At 32.5% G+C, this 21,437-nt stretch overlaps 1 protein-coding gene across 1 annotated transcript; it reads right to left on the reverse strand.

Moving 5' to 3' along the window:
- Positions 1 to 621: 621 nt before the first annotated feature.
- LOC133171787 (stimulated by retinoic acid gene 6 protein-like) lies at positions 622 to 17,299 on the reverse strand. The gene is made up of 16 exons (XM_061306589.1): positions 17,278 to 17,299; positions 12,236 to 12,347; positions 8,686 to 8,768; positions 8,448 to 8,578; positions 7,581 to 7,701; positions 7,432 to 7,480; positions 5,617 to 5,715; positions 5,450 to 5,541; positions 4,331 to 4,460; positions 4,057 to 4,201; positions 3,677 to 3,831; positions 3,442 to 3,490; positions 3,161 to 3,278; positions 1,466 to 1,597; positions 1,175 to 1,338; positions 622 to 978 (listed from the first exon to the last, which is right to left on the reverse strand). Exons 2-16 carry the CDS (start codon positions 12,344 to 12,346, stop codon positions 641 to 643), a joined length of 1,917 nt encoding a protein of 638 aa, XP_061162573.1. The 5' UTR covers position 12,347; positions 17,278 to 17,299; the 3' UTR covers positions 622 to 640.
- Between the last annotated feature and the right edge of the window lie 4,138 nt (positions 17,300 to 21,437).

Below are 21,437 nucleotides of genomic sequence, written 5' to 3' on the forward strand. Positions count from 1 at the left end.
GAATGATCTAATTCATTCTTTCCATAGTCATTACATGTATCTGAATATTTCCTTTGCATATGAATCTTAGAATCAGCTGATTCAGTAAATTATTGATTTGAGGGTTTGAATAATACATGCCTGCACCATACAATCAAAGAATTCATAGTCTTATATGTATAAAAGTTAAGAAAATAGATTTAAAAGAAGAAGTATGTGTATTTTTGAAAAAAAAATTATTATGACTAAGTAATTCTAATTGAAAGAGAACATAATAATTGTAGTGGGGTAAATCGTCTTTCTGAAGTGTTGTAAAACAAAATTAATTTTCTCCCTGGATACTTTGGCAGATGAAAATAAATCTAATCAATATACAAATAAAATCAAAAAAAGAAACAATGCGATTTTCTTTGGTCAATATTTACAATACAGGTTAATTATCATATCTACACCACACATATAAACGCTTAGTACTTAAATAAATTTAATAAAATTATGTGGTACAAAAACTCAAATTGGAATAAATGTCCATATTGATGTTTGTATAGATTTTAGATTCCTTTAGTTGAGGTAAATGACGTTGAAAACTTAAAATTCCTATTTCTAAAAAATATACCAAAACTATAAAATGACAAAAAATAATTGGTTTAATACTTTTTATTTACACTTTGTCGGGGGGTGTAATTATTGAGGATTCCACTACTGTTTTCTTGGCATGAAGAGGATGCTCAAAAGAACAATTTGATTTAGAATCTTTACAAAGTGTCTGGTTACAGATCAAAGTTTTCATCTTTTGCCACTTATTTCTTACTTTAGCTGTGTAGCCTTGGGAAAAATCATACTCGCTACTTTCATGAGCATTTTGCAATGAATTGTGTTTTTTACTGGATGAAGAGGAGCTCAGTTTTACAGCTTTGATCATCTGGTCACAAAAAACAACAACTACTGGGTGGCAATGGTGAAGTTCTACTTCCAGGAAGCCAAGGTACGTCATATAACCTTAAACAGAATACTGTATTGGATTTTTCTACCGTGGCTAAAAGGTTCTAAGTTAAAATACAATAAATCTTCTTTCAGTTTTTCAACTTAACCGTTACATAAAAGTCATAATCAATTAAATGAGATTTGTTTCGTCGGATTTGCATCAAATCATTGTTCTTTACATAAGTATAGACGACATTTTTAGTGTACTTACTTATATCAAGATGTTCATATCCAGGAAATAACACAGATCTATCCATACGCGCTATGTAAAATAGTCCCAAACACATGGACATCATAACACGGTACAGACATCTGAATAAACCTATCAGTATATAGTAGAAAAACAGGAAATAGGACAAGTTCTGGTACACTCGCCTGAAAAAAAATATGTAGATTTTTGTTTTTTCACTCATAAAGAATCCATCACTGGAGAACTTTGGAGGAAAAATATGATACAAAAAAGTAAAGAAAAAAAAAACTTTACCCATTTAATCATGGTTACCTGTTGTCCAAAGCCAGTACTTTCTCCCAATGTTCACCGTTGTCAGAACTGATGTAATGATTTTGTAAGAAAGCTTTACGACTGATGATTCTAAGAACAACTCGAAAAATGAACATGAATACCACTCCAGGTCTGAAAGCGGTAAGATAATATACTGTAGAATAATTAAGAATTTTAACATGTAAAAGGTGAAGATAACGAACAGTGAAATAAAATATCTACAAACAATACAAATATGTAAGAGGGCATTAAACACGAACCCCTGGAAATTCCACAAATGGGTTTAGGGAGTTGTAACATAAAGACATAAAAGTTGTAACATTGAGACCATGCTTAAGAAGGACTTAAGTACAGTCTAAAACTTAAGACCGTAACTAGAAGCGTGCTAGGATTTGATAATCTTAGCAAAACTTAAGCGATCGATAGAGGTGACTTAAGTATGTTTTAACTTATATGTACACGTATTTAGAACTATTAAATGTTGAATCCCGACGTTAAAACATTCCTCTATTCATATTATGTATTAGGAAAATAAATATCTCTATTAAGTACTTGTATAAGAATTTTATTTTTTCGTCGAGAAGGGGGGTGGGTGGGGTGGGGTGTTATTGATCACTGATTCCAATAATCACTCTCTACATGGAGTACACGTAGACACAAATTTTATTTTTTGGATACTATTGAAATGCTACTGGGACTAGGTTATAAACGCTTATCATTATAAGTAAATTGTACACTGTAATCATGGATTTGTATGTTCACTATGAAAATATGAAATGAAATAGATTTTTAAATATACGAAAATTGTCGGTGAATTAGACGATGTTGACTAGAAAGCTATCAAAGAATGTCTGAAAATTAGATTAAAGTAGAACACAACAAGCGAAAATTCAGACATCGATTCTCTACCGTCCAAGAGAGAGAGAGAGAGAGAGAGAGAGAGAGAACTGTTGATAAGTTGGAGACATACAAAAAGCTATTCTTTTCGATCCTTGATTAAATTGTAAATAAGTTTATCATAAAACATCACAGTCTTTGCTTGCTGACATTCGCTGATATATAGTGGGGGTCGGGATTTCAAAATACCCCTATTGTTTTGTACTTTTGTTTATTAGAGTTTCAATTTCGTTTATCGTGCCATGTCTGCGACAATGACAAAGCGTGTGAACATTTGTCAAAACACAAGAATAACAAGAAAAAGTAACTGAAAATATCACAGTCTCCAGTCATAAACAAAAGTCATGCATTTACACTGAACCATTGCCACTTTTTGAATAAAGTGAAAACCTAGAGAATCATGTTGAACGTAAGTTTGACTTAGCTAAGACCTCGGTAAGTTCGTTTTATGTTACGGTTTAAGACATACACAAAAAGTACTTAGGCTGGTCCTAAGATTTTGCTTAACTCATACTTATGACCCTACTTAAGTAAAAAACTTAGCAAGCTTTATGATACGAGCCCAGGGTGCCTTGGAGGAGTAAGCATTCCCTGTCCGGTCACACCGGCTGTGAGTCCTATCTATTGATCAGGTAGACGAAACTTCCCATAGTCAAATTCAGTATAAAAACAAAGGCCAAAAAATTGGTATGAAACAAGTCAGCCAAAATACGACTAAATGATATGTATATATACTAAAATCTAATTAAAAATGTAACTAAATATTAAAATTGAAGATGAAAATAAACTAATACTTACAATAAAGCCTCCAATGGTGAAAGGAAGCTTACAGGAACCTCTTTCATGATAGGTAAGACAACACAATAGGCCAGGAGAACACAGAATAAAAACACAACTGTCTGTGAAATTATATAACCTACATGGGAAATATATATATATATATATTAAATTACATTCTAAAAAGACATTTCAGGACCAATCGATAGAAAATTTTATATCCTGTTATTTTTTCACATTAAAACAGTTGAAATGTTAATCCTAATTATAATATTAATAATTTAATTAAAGACAAATTAAACCTCCAAGAAGATGCGAAACTTGGTTTCCTGCATACATCAAACTTTTCATCTGGAAGATAAAATGTATTTTAATCGCATGATTTTATTCAAATATCAGTCAATTTTTTTATGATAGGAAATGTAATGTTTTTTTACATTGTTTTTGCATTATGGAAATGTAATCATAAGCCAGTCATAAGAATCAGTTTTGGTAAGCTTTGAAAATAAAAACATATAAAATAAGAGATCTACAAACCACCATATCACCATGTGTTTGAATACAATTTCTAGGAATGAAAGATCTGTCTCCTCTCCATATCTGAATGATATGTTGTCTCTGAGAGCGATAGATGAGGACCATATTGGCGATTAGATAAACAGCTGAAAGGACATTAGCGATGATAAGGGAGACTGAAATGTAAAAATGTATGGTTAAAAGTATTTATTGAAAATTGAAAGCAAGGTTTTACATTTCTAGCCTTGAAAATAAATACTGCCTAAAGAGAGAGAGAGAGAGAGAGAGAGAGAGAGAGAGAGAGAGAGAGCAAATGAATATAACATTTTCTTTATGATTTTACAACTTTGAGAAAACAAAAAATACTATTCAACTTGGTTAGGGCATTTATGTGTACTTGCCTCTAATAACCTGTGTTCCAGTTTGCAAATAGCGGCGAACTTTCTCTGAAATTTTGATCGAGTCCAGTAAGATGTATTCTTTTGACGAAAGGTCATCATACAATTGTCCTAAATTCTTGGATACAATGATGGTCAATAGGAATGCCTAAAGGTATGATACAGGTATCATAAGCAGATTTCAAAATGTCGAATATTTATCTTAGCTTTACGTTTTGTTTCATTGTAATATTATTGTTATATTAAAGAAGTCGAATATCTTGGAGAAGGATATTACATAATAAAAGACAAGCAAGACTATTGTATTGATGGCAACAGTCCTCGTGGTACATCTGTATAGACTTTTGTGTAGACAGCATAGCTTTGCCTCATCCAAAATACCGTGTGCGTATTTAATTATCTTCTTTCTAAAAGCACAGTATGAAACATATATTTTGCCTTGTTCTTAACCAGTTTAGAAAAAAAATTGACATAATTTAATTCCTCTTTCATCCCTACGTTGATCTTTATGAACTGGAAATAAAAGACACCATAAAGTCTGACACATCTGTTTTATATTTGGATAATTTACTAGAAGAAGACATTAATGGAAAACTAAAGCAGAACTTAATGATTAACCTGATGACTTCAACTTTTCTATCGTCACTTATATAGCAATACTCAACAATCATCTTCATGTGGAGTTTATGTCTCCCGGTTGATTCAATATGCAAGTACATGTTCCATGTACGCGAACAATTTTAGTTATTGACCAAAAATTGATGACACAAGCATATCAACAGTCACTTTTAAAGACACCATCTTGCAAATTTTATGGTCGATATAATGACTTTGTTAGCAAATACAGTTTAGCGTTCAGTCGAATGTTGACTGACGTTTTCATATAAATTGTAAGAATATTATTTTCACACTGAATTGTCTATGGATTTTTTCATTTGCCCTATTTTGACAAGGAGCACACGGTGAGTTTGACGATCGACAGGGGATTGCTTACTCCTTCTTGGCACTTGGTCCCACCTCTAACGTTTTTGGAGGTCCATTTTTGCTCTGCTCCTAATTGTATTGTTCCAACAGCCTTTGAGCTTGATTACTGTTCGTTATATCTTCATATTTCATTTTATCCTAAATATTTTCCGAGTATTGATTATCCATTAAAATATGTTTTACCCCCGACATTGGATACGATATTTTGAATAAAAAAAATTCTTACTTTAAATAAATTTATGGATTTTTTTTTTTACATGTATGAAAAAAGTGCTTTAAACAATGTTCGAAAACATTCCCTCAATTCTTGATATACATGTATTTTAAAGAAACAAAACCTTACAATAAATTTAAATCTTTTAAATCAATACAACTGTTGATTTGTTTATTTTAAAAAAATATGATAAATTACTTTATTCTATTTTCTTCAGAACTGTTTTTGGGTTTCCGGACCAAATCTCGGACATGTAACAATTGATCTACTTTGACGAGAGGTTCTTTGCACTGAAACAAAATCAAAGGTAAGGTTAATTGTAAATTCTTTTTAATCTTTGCTAAAATTACGCTCGATATACTTACATTGACCGATTTCTTCGACAGTGATGTAACTGTACGGTAAATGAAAAGAACCAACAGATAAGTTTCACAAATTAGAACCACCACGTAAAATGCCCACTCCTGAAATCAGATGTAACTTGAATACTAAATAATGCTTAATTCAGATTCAATAATGATAAAGTATAGCAAGCTCGATTTCACAAAGATTGTACAAAAAACACCACTATTACATGTACCATAACATATTTCGTTGATAATCTGAAACATGTGGTGGCATATTTCTGGCCCCTGTATGCAACATATTTTTATACAGATTATGTCAACATGCAAGATAATTATGTCAACATGCAACATAAATATATCAACATGCATCAGAACTGTGTCAACATGCAAGGTAAATTTAATCAATTAAGAACTGGACCCCCCCCCCCTCCCCCCGAAAAAAAAATATCGAATATCGGCCACAAATGACATCCAACATGCTAGATGCAACTAATTTATGTTGTGCTTACATTTGAGATATGTCAACATGAAACCTATTCATGTCAACATGCAACTTATCTATGTTGAGATGCAGCTTATTTATGTTAAAATGCAACTTATTCATGTCTTCGTGCAACGTATTTATGTTAACATGAACTAATGTGTGTCAACATGCAACTTATTTATGTTGACTTGCAAGATAATTATGCACATATGTAAGTCAAAACTCAAACACACACTACTACATAAAATGTATATTTATGTATTTGTTTGCATGAAAGTTACTTATATAGCCGCATCGGATATAAATTTTGTGCCAGAACATCTTTGTGTGTTCGGGCACCAAATTTGTACCAGGCAGCTTTGAAAATTAAATTCTGGAAATTTGTTTTTCATATTCTTTTTATTCTTTACACAGAAGTTCAAGTTCAGTTGCTACAAAAACTTTTGCATGTACTGCTGATGGTGCTCTAAGATATTTGTTCAGGACTTCTGTTGTTGTTTTAGTATTTCCAACACATCCATGAATTAATAACCCGGGTTCAACTCATCGTGAAAATTGCGGAACTTAGTGCTAGGGGACTTTTCCGCAAATTCGGATTTTTTAAAAAAGATTTCCAAAAACATATCATTTCGATACCACAAAAATATATAGCTTATAAAGTACTTGATCATGCTAACATAATTATTCTGCATGTCAACATAAACAAGTTGCATGCTGATATGTTTATCTTGTATGTCAACAGAAGAAAATTTCATGTCAGCATAAATAAGCTGCATGTCAACATATAAATAAGTTGCAAATCAACATAATTTAAATAAGTTGCAAATCAACATAAATAAGTTGCATCTGAGCGATTTCGATAATTTTGAAAAAAAATTCCACATTATTAGCTGATTACAATTTTCCTTCATGTCAACATATTTATGTTGCATGTCGACATAATAACTTGCATGTTGACATAATCTGTGGAAAATAACTTGCATTCGAGGGGAAAAATATGCCACCATAGAAACATTAAATTATGAGACCCTTATAAAAACTTTGTAGCAATGCTTTTAATATTGAAACATCAAATTTCCACCCTAAACATAAAACAACTTTAAAAAAAAAAATCATACTTTTGGCAGCAACACGGACATAAGAAACATATCATATGTTGAAATAATGCTTCTCGTATAAACTTTTTTTATTACAGCACTATCTTAACAAAATTTCGTTCGACCAACCTTATTACCCAGGTATCGCTTTCTCTCTCTCTCTCTCTCTCACACATTAAAATAGTTAAAGAAATAAAGGTTAAATTATCCCTCAAAAATATTTTTTACCAAAGAAAACTGTCAATATCTTACCCATGCTCCCTGGTTACAGAGGTAATTTTGATTAAATACAACCAGAGTCCTGCGAGTATAATATTCATAAAATACAGGTTTTGAATATTTAAAAAAATGATTAAAATGACAATTTATAAAGAAAACATCGAATTTTCTTTACTACTCACAATAATAAGGTGTAGAAAAATCCGATAGTTGATCCAAAAAGTCTTGATGGTGAATTCAAGCAAGCAAATATTGGGTAAAATACTAAAGACATTAGGAAGCATGTAAGGAGAAGCTGGAGTGCTGAAAAAGTGCATCAATTTCCCTTTTAACAAAAAAAAGATAGCCAGCACTAGTGCTTTTCATAAAATATTACGATTAAGTTCACCTGCGTGAAGCAGTGATAGAACGTTTGCTCTTGAGTTGCGGAGAAAGGACTTGATCCTTACGTCACGGTTTCGAATCCCACTGTGGGGCCGGAAACCTGTCCTTCGGATGAGACCGTATAAACCCAGGTCCCGTGTCGCAGTAGGTGCTGACAAAAAAAGATTCCTAACTGCTCAAAGGACCTTAGTGCCGAGTATGGGTCTAATTTTGCAGTCCTTCACCGTGAAGTGGTGGAGTCTCAATATTAGTGAAGCGGTGCAAATTTAGACCTATACTTTGCACTTAAGTCCATTGAGCAGCCGTGAAGAAAGGATCGATTCGTTATTTCGCTACTCTAAAACAAACGCTGGCGCTCTAACCATTGCACCACTATATATAATACTTGAGTGGCAATATATTTAGCGCCATAATAAAAAATCTATTGCCTATCAATATGACTATTTAAATTCTAAAGAAGTGCATTTTACCTACTGCACCGCAAGGAGTCATAACATAGAATTAAATGATATTTTATTTAGTTATTTCAATTATTTTATTTATATTGTAAATATCGATTACAGTTTTCCTAAAGATTTCATTGATAGAATATTGAAAGGGTACTTTTACGCAATCTAAATATATTGCGATCATCTTCGAATTTATCGAACAACCCTCGTACTCACAAAATAACCATCTCTCGTTTGTCCATTTTATAGGGCCAATAAATACATAGTACATAATATGTTCAAGAGTACATCCAAAGGCTGCAGCATTTGCTATGGAATTTGTAGTTCCATCTAAGAAGTTGGTTGGTCTAAATAAAGAGAAAAAAGACAGTAAACTTTACTAATCCTGATGTATTAAACTTATGATATCTAGCATATACACAGAGAGTCTAAAATTAAGCGAATGAATACTCACAATGGAAGTCCTGGCCTACCATGACAGAATTCTGCTTTACATCGTCTTTTTTCGAAAAAAGTTATAATAATTGTGGCCACCATCTGATAAGATGAAATTGTGAGTAAAATATTTAAACAAAAGTTTCCTAAAGAACGCATACTTCGCCTGCTCTATATCATCATTAAAGATTAAAATAAATTTAACTGTGGTCAGCTATTTATTTCAAATCACATAATTTTACCAAAATCAATAACATCAAAAACGTACGACTTTATACACATTTATACAACCATCCCCCACGATAAATTATGTCCAGGCTTTTTGAAATCATAGAGAACTGCTTTTTCAATGAAAATGGAACTTTCAAAATTTACGTACCTTGTCATGGTCATATACAAATTTATTTGGTTACAAACATTCTGATTGTTCATGTAAGTACTCTGAAGTTGATATTTGAAAAGATGCTTGAGTTTCTTATTGATAATATCTCAGAGATTTTGGAGATCAGGTCTTCCAACAATCTATTGGAATTCCTCTGGGTACCCTATACGAGCTGTTATTAGCAGACCTATTTTTATATTTGTATGAAGCAAAATTTATTCAAAAACTTGCACATGAGATGAAGAAAACACTTGATGAGGCCTTCAACTCGACATTAAGATATATCGACGACGTATTATCAATTAAAAATAGTTACTTCCATTGATATGTCGATTCGATATATTCCACTGAACCTGAAATAAAAGGCACCACAGAGTCGGACACACCTGTTTCATATTTAGATATTTTACTAGAAAAAGAAGTTAATGTTAACCCAATAACAAAATTTTATGATAAAAGTGGTGACTTCAACTTTTCTATCGTCATCTTGCAATTATACCCTTAACACCTGCATATGGGGTTTATGTCTCCCAGTTGATGCAATACACAAGAGAATGCTCTTCGTACGATCAATTTTGAGGCAAGCTATTGACAAACAAGTTGAGGAAACAAGATATATACAGTATCGTTTGAAGTCATCATTTAGTAAGTTCTATGGTCGATACAATGACATATCAGCAAATACACTCTATCAAACGATCGAATGCTGACTGAAATTTTTCATACTAATTGTATTTAGACACTGAAATTTCTTTGAATTTTTCCGTTTACCTGATCATGACAAAGAGAACACGGCGGGTGTAACCGGTCGACAGGAGATGCTTTCTCATCCATGGCACATGATCTCGCCTCTGATGATTTTGGAGGTTTGTGTTTGCTCTGTTGTTCAATTGGATTTTGATCTTGATTACTGTTCGTTATCACCATGTTTCATTGCTACTAGCATTATAGTTCAGGCATTTATTTTAATTTAAAAAAAAAGGACGAATAGTAAGACCAATGTACTAGTGTTTTCCCGCGTTTCGTAGAATAGCGGGAAAACATTGTATGATGTACATATACATATTGTATAGTGTTTTTGCATTTTAAGTACTGCGGCGAATGAACGTCCGGCATTCACCCTTGAGACATTATTTACATGGCGGCGGACACAGGTTTTCCATAGTTACCCGTCTATGGTTTTTTCTGGGCGGTTTTTAATGCCTGCGATAGGGGCATAATGAATAACATTAACGTAGTTTAGAAATATATTGCAGTACTTTATTGTTTCGCATACAATGTAATGTATGTCTGATAGTTATGTATCGTTATCAAAATAAACGCCAGCTGCTCCCACTAAGCTTGCCTGGCTTACAGCATATGCGTTGTATTATTTGAGGTGTAGTCTGTCAAATAATGAGTGGATATTATACCATGTAAAATCAACTTCTCGGGCCTTTTCGACGGCTGAAAAACAATCTCGAATGTGTTATTTAGGTGCTCATGACAACCGCCCATTTAAAAAAACACATCAGTATAATGTATGGAGACCTCTTATTTATAGAGTTTCTAGCTGACCGTCATTAAAATGTAAAAGTATTGCATGTAACTATATACCACAGAAGGGACAATGAAATATGCATCTTAATACTTTTAAAAATAAATAGAAAGCGACTCATGTAAAAATACATTCGAGTGTTTTATCGAGCTTGCCGGAAAGACCCGAAAAGATACGATTACTAAAAGAGATTACAGTCAGTTTTTATTGTCGGTCTACAGCGATCCTTTTCGTATATTCGAATCCCGATGCATCTTCACAATACCAGTTGTCCTGCGTCAACACATTGCCGTGGGGACCCCAGTGTTGACTTCGCACCCCTGGCATTGTGAGAATGATCCTAATGTATCTTCATAGTAGTTTAAATTTCAGTTTGTGTGATAACTGCATAACATACAGTTTCAAAATACAGTGTCATGGGCTCAAAAACATGCGATATAAATGCTTATTATCAAGACCTGTCTCACAAAAGTCACAGATTTTAAGTAATATTTGAATGCAGAATATGTGATTTTTTTCCAGATTATCACTTGCATTGTAATCATTTACAAAAACAAAAGAAATTAACTTTGTTTATACTGTACAGCAGGTTAAAATCGCGGTCGGAAAAGATCGCGATTTGTTCAACTTGCAGCAAATCGCGGTCGTTTGAATTCGCGGAAAGGAAAAATTATACTGTTACAAAAACCTTTTCCGCACTGCAAGTATTTTCCTTGCATATTGTGTCGATTCTGAACCCGATTAAATAGATTGAAACACCGTACTGATCCCGATTGGAAGACAAAATGCTGTACGATTTACACTGTTATGCATTCATATAAATTTTCTTCTTTCTTTCTCTTGTTTTCTTTCTTTCTTTTTGTTAAATATTTTTGAAATACATATGAGTCTATGCGCGAGTGATTTATTTAAGTGATTTCCAGTCGTATCCCAAACAATGGCAAACATGTATAAAAAAAAGAAAAAAAAAAGAATAAAAAAAGAAGCCCTTTGGCAGGTGTTCGTTCATGAATAGATATGTTTTGAGTAGAGTACTGAGTAGTATTTTTTGCAGGTCTTTTTAATCCCTCTGAATCTAAATCAGTTGTCAGTACCGATAGTCAAAATGTTGAACTGTTAATAAAATTGAATTCATGTGTAACAGTGTTGTCTTTACTACGTAAGTGCCTTGATTAAAGATAATAAGACTGAGTGATATGCACGGGTGAATTCTAACAATACATGTTTTATAGATAATTACATGGCACCTCTACTGGGTGGCAGAATTAAATGTTAGTTTTAGATGTTTATTTATCAATTAAGCTTTTAAAAAACAACAACTACTTGTTAGTGATTGATCCGTACACCCTCATAATAAGGAAGACAGTCTACATCTCTGCTATATTAATTACTGCTTTTTATGTTTACAAGGAAACGTAAATAGAGTTACCGAATCTAATGACAAATATCGGTAATATTTCAATTTATCCTTATCAATTTTTGAAGAATTATTCTCTGTATGTTGAATTCGGGGCATTTTTATTTCCGCGAATATTATCTCCGTGAGTTAATTTCCTGCTGTACAGTATACATGACATTGTTGGAAGTGAAATATTTAACAATGAAAAATATCTTAGGCAATCAATTTAAATGGAGAAATATATATTGTACCGCATAAATAGGCATCCCCAAGTCATAGTAGAGAGCAAGAGTAAATCTCAGACACTCCTGGATGTCAGCAGGAGTATTCGTTGTGTTTGGCTGATCTGTTTTATTTTCCATTCTGTAAATAAAGCTTGAAATTTTTAATAAGAGTGATTTAATGTGTGGCAGTCATGTACATGGTACAAGAAATACTTAATAAAACAAACTGTGTCTTTGGAACACTGATGCCCCAGTATGGCAGCTCAAGGTCAAGGTTAAAGTTTTTTCATCTGTAGGTCATACTCAAAGTCTGATCAAAAACTCAAAAATGTTGGTACCCACAGACAAGTCATTTCACAAGGAATACACATGAGAAATATAAAAGTCCTAACACCAAGCATTCAGAAAATATGGTGATGGTTTAGTAAGTCATAATCAAATATATAAACCCTAGCACTAATCTTTCAAAAGTTTTTTACCAAGGTCTACGTTTGGTAAAGTTTTGCCAAAAAAAAAAAAAATAAATAAATAAAAAAAAAAATAAAAAAAAATAAATTAAAAAAAAAAAAATAATAATAATAATAACTAGATGAGATCTCGTTGCGAGCAACGAGTAGGTCTTCCGTCCGATTTTTCGATAAGATGAGATATGATTTTGACTATGATCATTGTTAAAAGATAATAATATATAGACTTCCCTAATTAGATTTCATTCTTTTGATTTATATAACATTATCAAAGAGCTATAGATGACATGCTTTTGGCCCTCTGAGCCCCTAGTTTGAGGGGTCAGCCCCTTTTTCTTGATATCAATTGAAAGGTCTTGTGAATTTGAAGACTGTTTGTTCAACAACTATTCAGAGATTTCTTTTCGTTGTAGAGATATGCTGAATGGAAATATTTAGGGGCCACCCCTCCAAGTCCTTAATGGGGCCGTTTGACAAAAATTGAAAGGATGCATATTATTTAGAACATTATTCTGACCATCTTTTGTTCAATATTGTTTATCAAAATATTCTCCCTTTTCGAGATATAAAGCGTCCAAGATTTAGCATTCTGGCCCCTTGTGACCCCTTATTACGTAACATTTGATCACAATCTTATCATATATTGTTGTAAATCGTTAAGATAAGCATCTTTGCTCCAGTAATATAGTACAAATTATTGAACGTTAAAGAGTTATAGATGAAAGACTTTTGGCCCCTCTGAGCCCCTAATTTGATGGGTCAGCCCATTTTTCTTTATATCAAATGAAAGGTCTTGTGATTTTGAAGACTGTTTGTTCAACAACTATTCAGAGATTTCTTTTCGTTATGGAGATATGCTGAATGGAAATATTTAGGGGCCACCCCTCCAAGTCCTTAATGGGGCCGTTTGACAAAACTTGTAAGGGTGCATATTGTTTAAAACATTATTCTGACTATCTTTTGTTCAGTATTGCTTATCAAAATATTCCCCCTTTTCGAGATATAAAGCGTCCAAGATTTAGCATTCTGGCCCCTTGTGACCCCTTATTACGTAACATATGATCAGAATCTTTTCATATATTGTTGTAGATCGTTAAGATAAGCATCTTTGCTTCAGTAATATATTACAAATTACTGATCGTTAAAGAGTTATAGATGAAAGACTTTTGGCCCCTCTGAGCCCCTAATTTGAGGGGTCAGTCCCTTTTTCTTGATATCAATTGAAAGGTCTTGTGATTTTGAAGAGTTTTGGTTCAACAACTATTCAGAGGTTTCTTTTCGTTGTAGAGATATGCTTAATTGAAATATTTAGGGGCCACGTCTGAAGGTCCTTAACGGGGCCGTTTGACAAAACTTGAAAGGATGCATATTGTTTAAAACATTATTCTGACCATCTTTTGTTCAGTATTGCTTATCAAAATATTCTCCCTTTTCGAGATATAAAGCGTCCAAGATTTAGAATTCTGGCCCCTTGTGACCCCTTATTACGTAACATATGATCAGAATCTTTTCATATATTGTTGTAGATCGTTAAGATAAGCATCTTTGCTTCAGTAATGAATTACAAATTATTGATCGTTAAAGAGTCATAGATGAAAGACTTTTGGCCCCTCTGAGCCCCTAATTTGAGGGGTCAGTCCCTTTTTTCTTGATATCAAATGAAAGGTCGTATCATTTTGCACAACTTTCCTTCTATATATTTTACATGTAACAAATTCTTAACAGTATGAAGATATGAAAGAAAAGGTGTAAAATTTTGTGAGATGTTTCTGAGACATTTTTTGAGCCCCACCGAGCTTCGGCGCCTTTTGCGCTAGAGAGATTTGGACACCTGCCTGCAAATCTACAAACCTTCCCCTACCTTCGCTGAAATCTTGACTCAATATCTTAAGTCGTTTCGGAGGAGTTTCCAGGACAAGCCGACCCTCTGAAAATCAGAAAATCCTAAATATCTCGAGATGGAAAGTGACGTCATCAACGAAAAAAAATTCCAATAAGGTTCAGATCAATACCTATCAGATCTGAAGGTTTCATGAAAATCGGCCAAGACGTTACCGAGAACTCGCGTGCAGAAAATCGGTAAGAATAATAATAATAGGGAAAAAGAAACCGAACGAAAACAATAAGGTCTTCCGTTGGAGACGGAAGACCTTAATAAAGCCGAAAAGTCAAACTCCAAGTTCAAGAGGTCGAATATGTTGGTGCTCAAAGACAGACTTGTTACAAGGCATAATTTTGTGAAATATCACAATCTTAGAACCAGCCATTCAAAATTAAGTGACAAGCTTAAAATGTTTGCAAACAAACAGAAACTGGACGAACAGAAAATAAATAAAAAAAAACTATCTGTCCCAAAGTCTTCGACTACAGAGAATAAGAAAAGAAGACCCTTCTCCTCCCTTAGACATTCCCTAATGTCACACCTCAATTTTCAAAAATTCACTTAACCTGTATACCTTTTCAGTATATTTCGATAAAAAACTAGGATAAACTGACCCAATTGAGTAACAATTGGAATCTAGCACATGCATGCCTTTGTATTCCTTTCTTAATATATGTGGACACATAGTACAAATTTGATCTGTTTTTTTTTTCGGCTTACTTACGTGCATGCACGTGTTTCCACGATTTATTTTAATCCATCTCACAACATTATTTAGTTTTCAACAGTATTCCGTCAGCGTGGTAAAATTGATTTTTGTGTCAGCCATTTAAATCCATGAACACGTTTGGCGGTGCAAATTGCGTTTTATGTGAATTATATGAAATAACCCTTGCTAAATAATTATGTGTTGAAGCATTTTATTGAAAAAATGCACACATGCACTCAAGCAAGTTCAGAATCTTTCCGCAAATTAACAATGTTGTCTCTATACAAGAAAGGTTTCATATACATTGTAGTTCAATTCACTCTTACAACATAATGGTAAGGAATGAAAATGTGTCTTGTGTGAAATATCAAAGCAGATACAGTTTTAAATTTCTTTTCTTAAAAAGATTACAAAAACAAAAACTCACCTTGCTAACAAACTTGATTTTTTTAAATATCTAACTTAAGAATGGCAGTATTTTCGGAAAATAAGGTTTTTGATGGGACAGTCTAAAACCTGAACTAGCTCAAGATCCTATTCTGCCTTGAAATTGTCAATATTTAGAGCAGAATAGTTTATCCGTTAAGATTCCATCTTAAATTTGATTGTGAATTACAAGTTTTTGGAAGCATTTATTTTCTTTAAACTTTTTTAATGAAAAAAAAGTTCTTAAATTTAGATCATTTGTGTGAAAGTTTTGCATTATATACCAGAAAAAAAAAATTAAAACGACTTTTACAACGCAAAACCGGATCCAATATTTAAAACAAATCGACATAATTATTACCGACTATCAACTTTTGGTGAATTTGCTGATATCTAAGATGAAGTCATGTAGATGGCGGTTTGATGTCTGATAACAAAAATAGCGAGCAAAGCAAGTCACACTCTGGTTATTAAAACAGTACAAAGTCAGACTATATTTTAAATATTGCCATCTGCAAATAGAAAGTAGGCTTTTTCAATGCAGAAATCTGAGGAATTATTCATCTGTGCTTCTAACAAAAGCCATGTTGTGTTATTATGTATTTCACGCTAGTTTTTTGAAGCAATTTACCCAGAAAGAACTGCCGCCTTCCTCCAAGTCAATTTTTAAAACTTTTAACATTTGAACGATTTTTTCATATCTTTATAGATATTTGTTTGAATATTCACAAAACATGACTTATTTAGCAAATAAAGAGATCAATCTCTAATAGTGTTTTTTGTGTTTTTCACTATAGAAATCAATAAAAAAACAACCCAGAAACTATTTTAAAAACATTTCCCCCTTCAAACAAAAATTCATTTTAAAAGGTATAATGAATACAAATTCATATCAAAGCTTTTGTTGTTTCACCGAGGGGGGGGGGGGGGGGCACATATGTTTGAAGACAAACATAACAAAATTGGTCATTTTATTCATTTGGAGCACACATTTATGAAATGTCTATCTTATGCATTCATTTTTGCATTAGTTAAACAAACAGAAAGTTTTACAGGTCAATTATCTATATTCATGTGCATTTGCAACCTAATGATGTTTTAAAGCATTATTTAAGTGGGTTACATTTTCTACCCCTACCCTTCTTTTATACATGTCAAAAGAGTTGAAATTAAGAGGAAGTAACCATTTGATACTGGTTTTAAAATAATCATTTATTTACTTTAAAATACCAATCAACAACAACCTCTTCTTTGCATTCGGAAAAGTTTGTTGAATTTAATAAGTATAAGCATGAGTAGTTGAGTAGTTCTTTAATAAAGTTTTCGTGAATATGAGGTATAATTCTATTGTTTTGTTTTTTTTTTGTTCCATTTTTTTTTATATAAATTGTCGACAGCTGTTGTTTTCATTACTAGTAATCGATAAACAAAAAATCATATGGTAACCTGTGTTACTTCACAAGCCTTTAGATGGATATACATGTAATATATGCTCTAAGCAATTTAGACGCCTGAGTCAAACACTGCATAGGTTAATTGAAGATTATAGAGCTTTCCTTGACGAATATTATCTATAATGGCTTACACAAAACAGTTGTTCTGGAAAGGTGTATTATTCGATACACTTAAAAAAGTTTAAATAATCACTCATTCGGAAAAAGTAGGTCTGATGCAGCATCAGAAGCAACCGTGGTAGTGTGTAGATGAGGCATCCATGAAAGTTAGGTCAGGGTACATGTAGTTCTCAATCTCTCTTGCAGAGCTGTCGTTCGTTCCTCTCAGACAGTGAAAGTATGAGCCGATGGTTAGAGAGTAGGTAGTTCTCATTTTAAACTCTGAAATGCTCTATAAACTCGTCATTTACCCGAACAAAGGATGCATTATACATGCAGGTTTTGTCGTCAAAAGGTTTATTAATACTTACCAAGTAAAACACCTACTCCAAAACTGACACTCATCCAGAAAATGTACGCCAGTTCCAGCATCATTATCAAATTTGGTAGTGTGTCCAACTCACTTAGGAATGGCTTGCTAAATTAAAGTCAAGGCTTTTTGACATCATAGGAGCTGCTTTTTTCAATACAAATTGAAATCGTGAATTGACTTACCTTGACGTTGCAAATTCTGTTTTGTTAAAAACATTCTGATTGTACAAACAAGTACTTCAAAGTTGATATTAAAAAGATGCTTAGGTTCCTGATTGAGAATACATGTATCTATGTAGTTTTTGGAGATTGCCTTCGAACAATCTGTCAGAATTCCCAAGAGTACTAACTTCGCCCTATTATTAGCAGGACAATTTTTGTATTCATATGAAGCAGATTTTATTTAAAAACTTACAAATTAAAGTACAATGTACATGAAAAGAAAAAGTCTCTTGTCGTAGCTTAAAATTTAGATTAATCTGCAACGTTTTATCAATTAACAGTATTCATTTTCATTTCTACTTTGATTTGATATGTCCCTTTTTGTATTTTCACACTGAATTGTTTATGGATTTTTCCGTTTGCATAGTGATAACAAAGATCATAAGGCGGGTGTGACCAGTCGACAAGGGACATTTACTCCTTCATGGCACCTGATTCCAACTCTGAAGTTTTCAGACATCTGTGTTTGCTCTGCTTCCAATTTGTTTTGCTTCAATTAACTTTTAACTTATCTTAAATTCATATTAGTTATTGTAATTTGAATTCTATAAAGTTTCTTGGTTTCATAAAGTTTTACTCGTCCTATCGAGTGTAAGAAGTAACGTAAAGTGAACCCTTAAAAATTAAAAGCCATGGTTATTTTTTCCTTATTTTGACACATTAATAAGAAAACACTTAGTCAAGACAGAGCGTCGGACTGATGATCCAGGGCTGATACGCATATCCCGTCTTTAATTTGTTTGTGTTGGACAAGTCATCTTGCACTTAGTGTTAACATGATGCTTAATGCTTTAAATAGATGAAATAGTTGTATTTCTAGCTCTTTAATACGAACAACAGAAAATATGACAAATTTCCGAATTACAAACGTATTAATTGTAAGACCTGTAGCCTATAATATGTAAGGTCAACTTTTAAATAATGTTTGCTTGCCCTCTCCCGACTCAGGATGAAAATATTGAGTCGTTAGGTATGTGAGGTTTTTTTTTTTCGAAGAAAATTTCAAAATCAATGCTGAATTTTCCAAATATATTCCGAAATGCATAATAAAATAATAATTGCTTCCTGGAGGTTAAAAAAGTTTTGAGTCAGGCCAATTTTAGCCAGTCGGTCGGAAGAGGGCTACCAAACAATTTTTTAAAGATGGTCTAATATAATAATTTAACGTTGTTCAGCTCTCTCATTATGCTGTATTTTATTGTGTAATTCATTATTGCATCTTTGCAGAATTATTTTTTCAATTGTTTGTGAGACAGTTTCTGTTTTTCAGAACATGTTATGTATTTATTCTTTTATAGCACTTGCTGATATGTAAATAATCTGTTTTCTAATCTAATTCAGTTCTCCTGAATTCGATCACATACCTTTTAAAACTACATGATTTATGGTCTTATTCATGAACTTCGGTGGAGATATTAATATGTAAATGAACTGTAATATCTCGATTTATTTGTTATGGATACTCTGGGACACACCCGCTGCCATCTTTGTTGATGTGACGTACATGTACATACTAGCCAGAGTTTCGCATTTTGTATCTCTATCATTTGTTTATTATTTGAAATAACTCAGATTATTGCTAGACTTGTGCTATTTAATATAAAAAGGCAGTCATTTGAAAATTAAATAGCTTATCATTGTGCTTGTATTTGATATTACCTTAAGTTAACATCGTCTGCTATACGATTCAATGTTTTTATGACAAATATACATATTTCTAGGAACTGAATATTTACTTACAGTTTGAGAAAACACCCAGCATAGTCATATTAATTTAATCCATGTGTATTTGTTTAATCACAACATGTTTTTAATTATTTATTCTTTGTGTACGGCAAACTTGTTTGGCACTTTACGGCAAATCTCATGTTGTGCGGTGTCGTACATTGCGACGATTGGTCGAGTGTCATCGTACAGTTATCTTATTGGTAAAGCCCTATCACGTTGTACCTCGGAAAGTCTAATATATAAATGAGTCGATCAGCCAATAATGGCTATTTGTAGGGTAGTTTTATTGAGTTAGAGTGATCTGCCCTTAGAAGAAAAATAGAATAAATGGTACCTAACCTACAGTTAATGACACAATTTCTTATGAATTAAAGTATTCTTAATGGTATGTTAGACCAAGATTAAGTTATTGAATGCATTATTTCCATTAATTTTCCCGATGCAACTAAACAACAGTGATTTCTGTTCACAAATAGTTCATTGTCTTTGAACATTTTTTCTGCAGAAATAAGGCAGGCACCCTATGAAGTAGATACACTGAATATATGCAGCTTTATATGATATATTTTTTCATTAGTGTTTAGAGCTTCCTTAAGACAATTATCTCTCAACAACTGGACACCTATTTATTATTTGAAATCATTATCATTAATTACTATTTAATATTTGATGCATTGACGGTCACATTGGCGCCACGCCCCCTTTTTACCATATCCCTATACGGTAGACGCCACCGACCAAACTACTGTTTTATACCTGATGTTGTTATTGCAGAAATGTGTTAATAAATTATTTTTACCTTTGAGAAACACTCGTTTTGTTTACAATACTGAAGTAAACCGAGATTGAAGAACCACCCAATGTTATATTTTTGATGTTATATTTTGTAACCCCCCATTTATGAAAGGCCATCCATGGGGTGCTTACAGTATAAATTCAAACAATTTTAAACATTAGTAAAGAACAATATCTGGACGAATACTTAAATCAATTTATTTTCTTCAAAATATAAAATGTAAAAAATCAAAACAATTTCAGAAAAAACAATATATTGGTTAGTAATGTCATAATGAAACTCCAGATCTTTAAACAAAAAAAATCACATAATTCGTAATCCTATACAATTTTTCTGGATGCAAACAATAAATTACAGAGGTATAATAATATTAACAAAAGGCAATTTTTCATCGATTTAATTTGAATTAACATTTTCCGCGGAATCAAAGAATAAAACGATTTTCTGTCTGTGAAAGATAAACTAAAATGCTAAATTTCAAGAAAAATTGAAATCACCAACTTATTTTTTTTTCTGAAATGATAAAGGTGCACAATAAACTGAATAGAATTAGTTATTCTAATATTTACAAACATGGTGGGAGAACACAAAAACGAAAGTAAAATATTGTTTTTTATGATTCTTATAAGAAAACAACAACAAAGAATACATACTTTTGATATTCATATCCAAATTAAACAATTGTAAAGGGATAAGTACATTTTGAATATGAATCTCACAGTCTGACATAGTTTTCATTAACTGTTGTAATTGAATCTTATTCTGTGAAAAATGTTAGGAGATATCCAGAATAGAGTTGGAAAAAAATAAGAGCAAGTAAGACTCACTTTCTTTTTTCTGTATCTCATATTTTAAAAGAGGTATCTTTCGCATATCTGCAGAATTCAGTCTTTTTGTAACAGGTACAATATTCCTTAAACTAACGTAGTTATGCATTTCAAAAAACTGTAGTAATAACATCCATAGATTCTTATTTCATATCCTAAGTATTAGGCTCAGGACTTTGAACTAAGAGCTTTTAGATCTAAAATTTATCCTACCAAACTACATAATGGCACCGCAGTTTGGTTTACT

Source organism: Saccostrea echinata, unplaced genomic scaffold, assembly GCF_033153115.1.
Source record: "Saccostrea echinata isolate AGI-Se365-2 ecotype Australia unplaced genomic scaffold, CSIRO_AGI_Sech_v1 ptg000054l, whole genome shotgun sequence".
Taxonomy (NCBI): domain Eukaryota; kingdom Metazoa; phylum Mollusca; class Bivalvia; order Ostreida; family Ostreidae; genus Saccostrea; species Saccostrea echinata.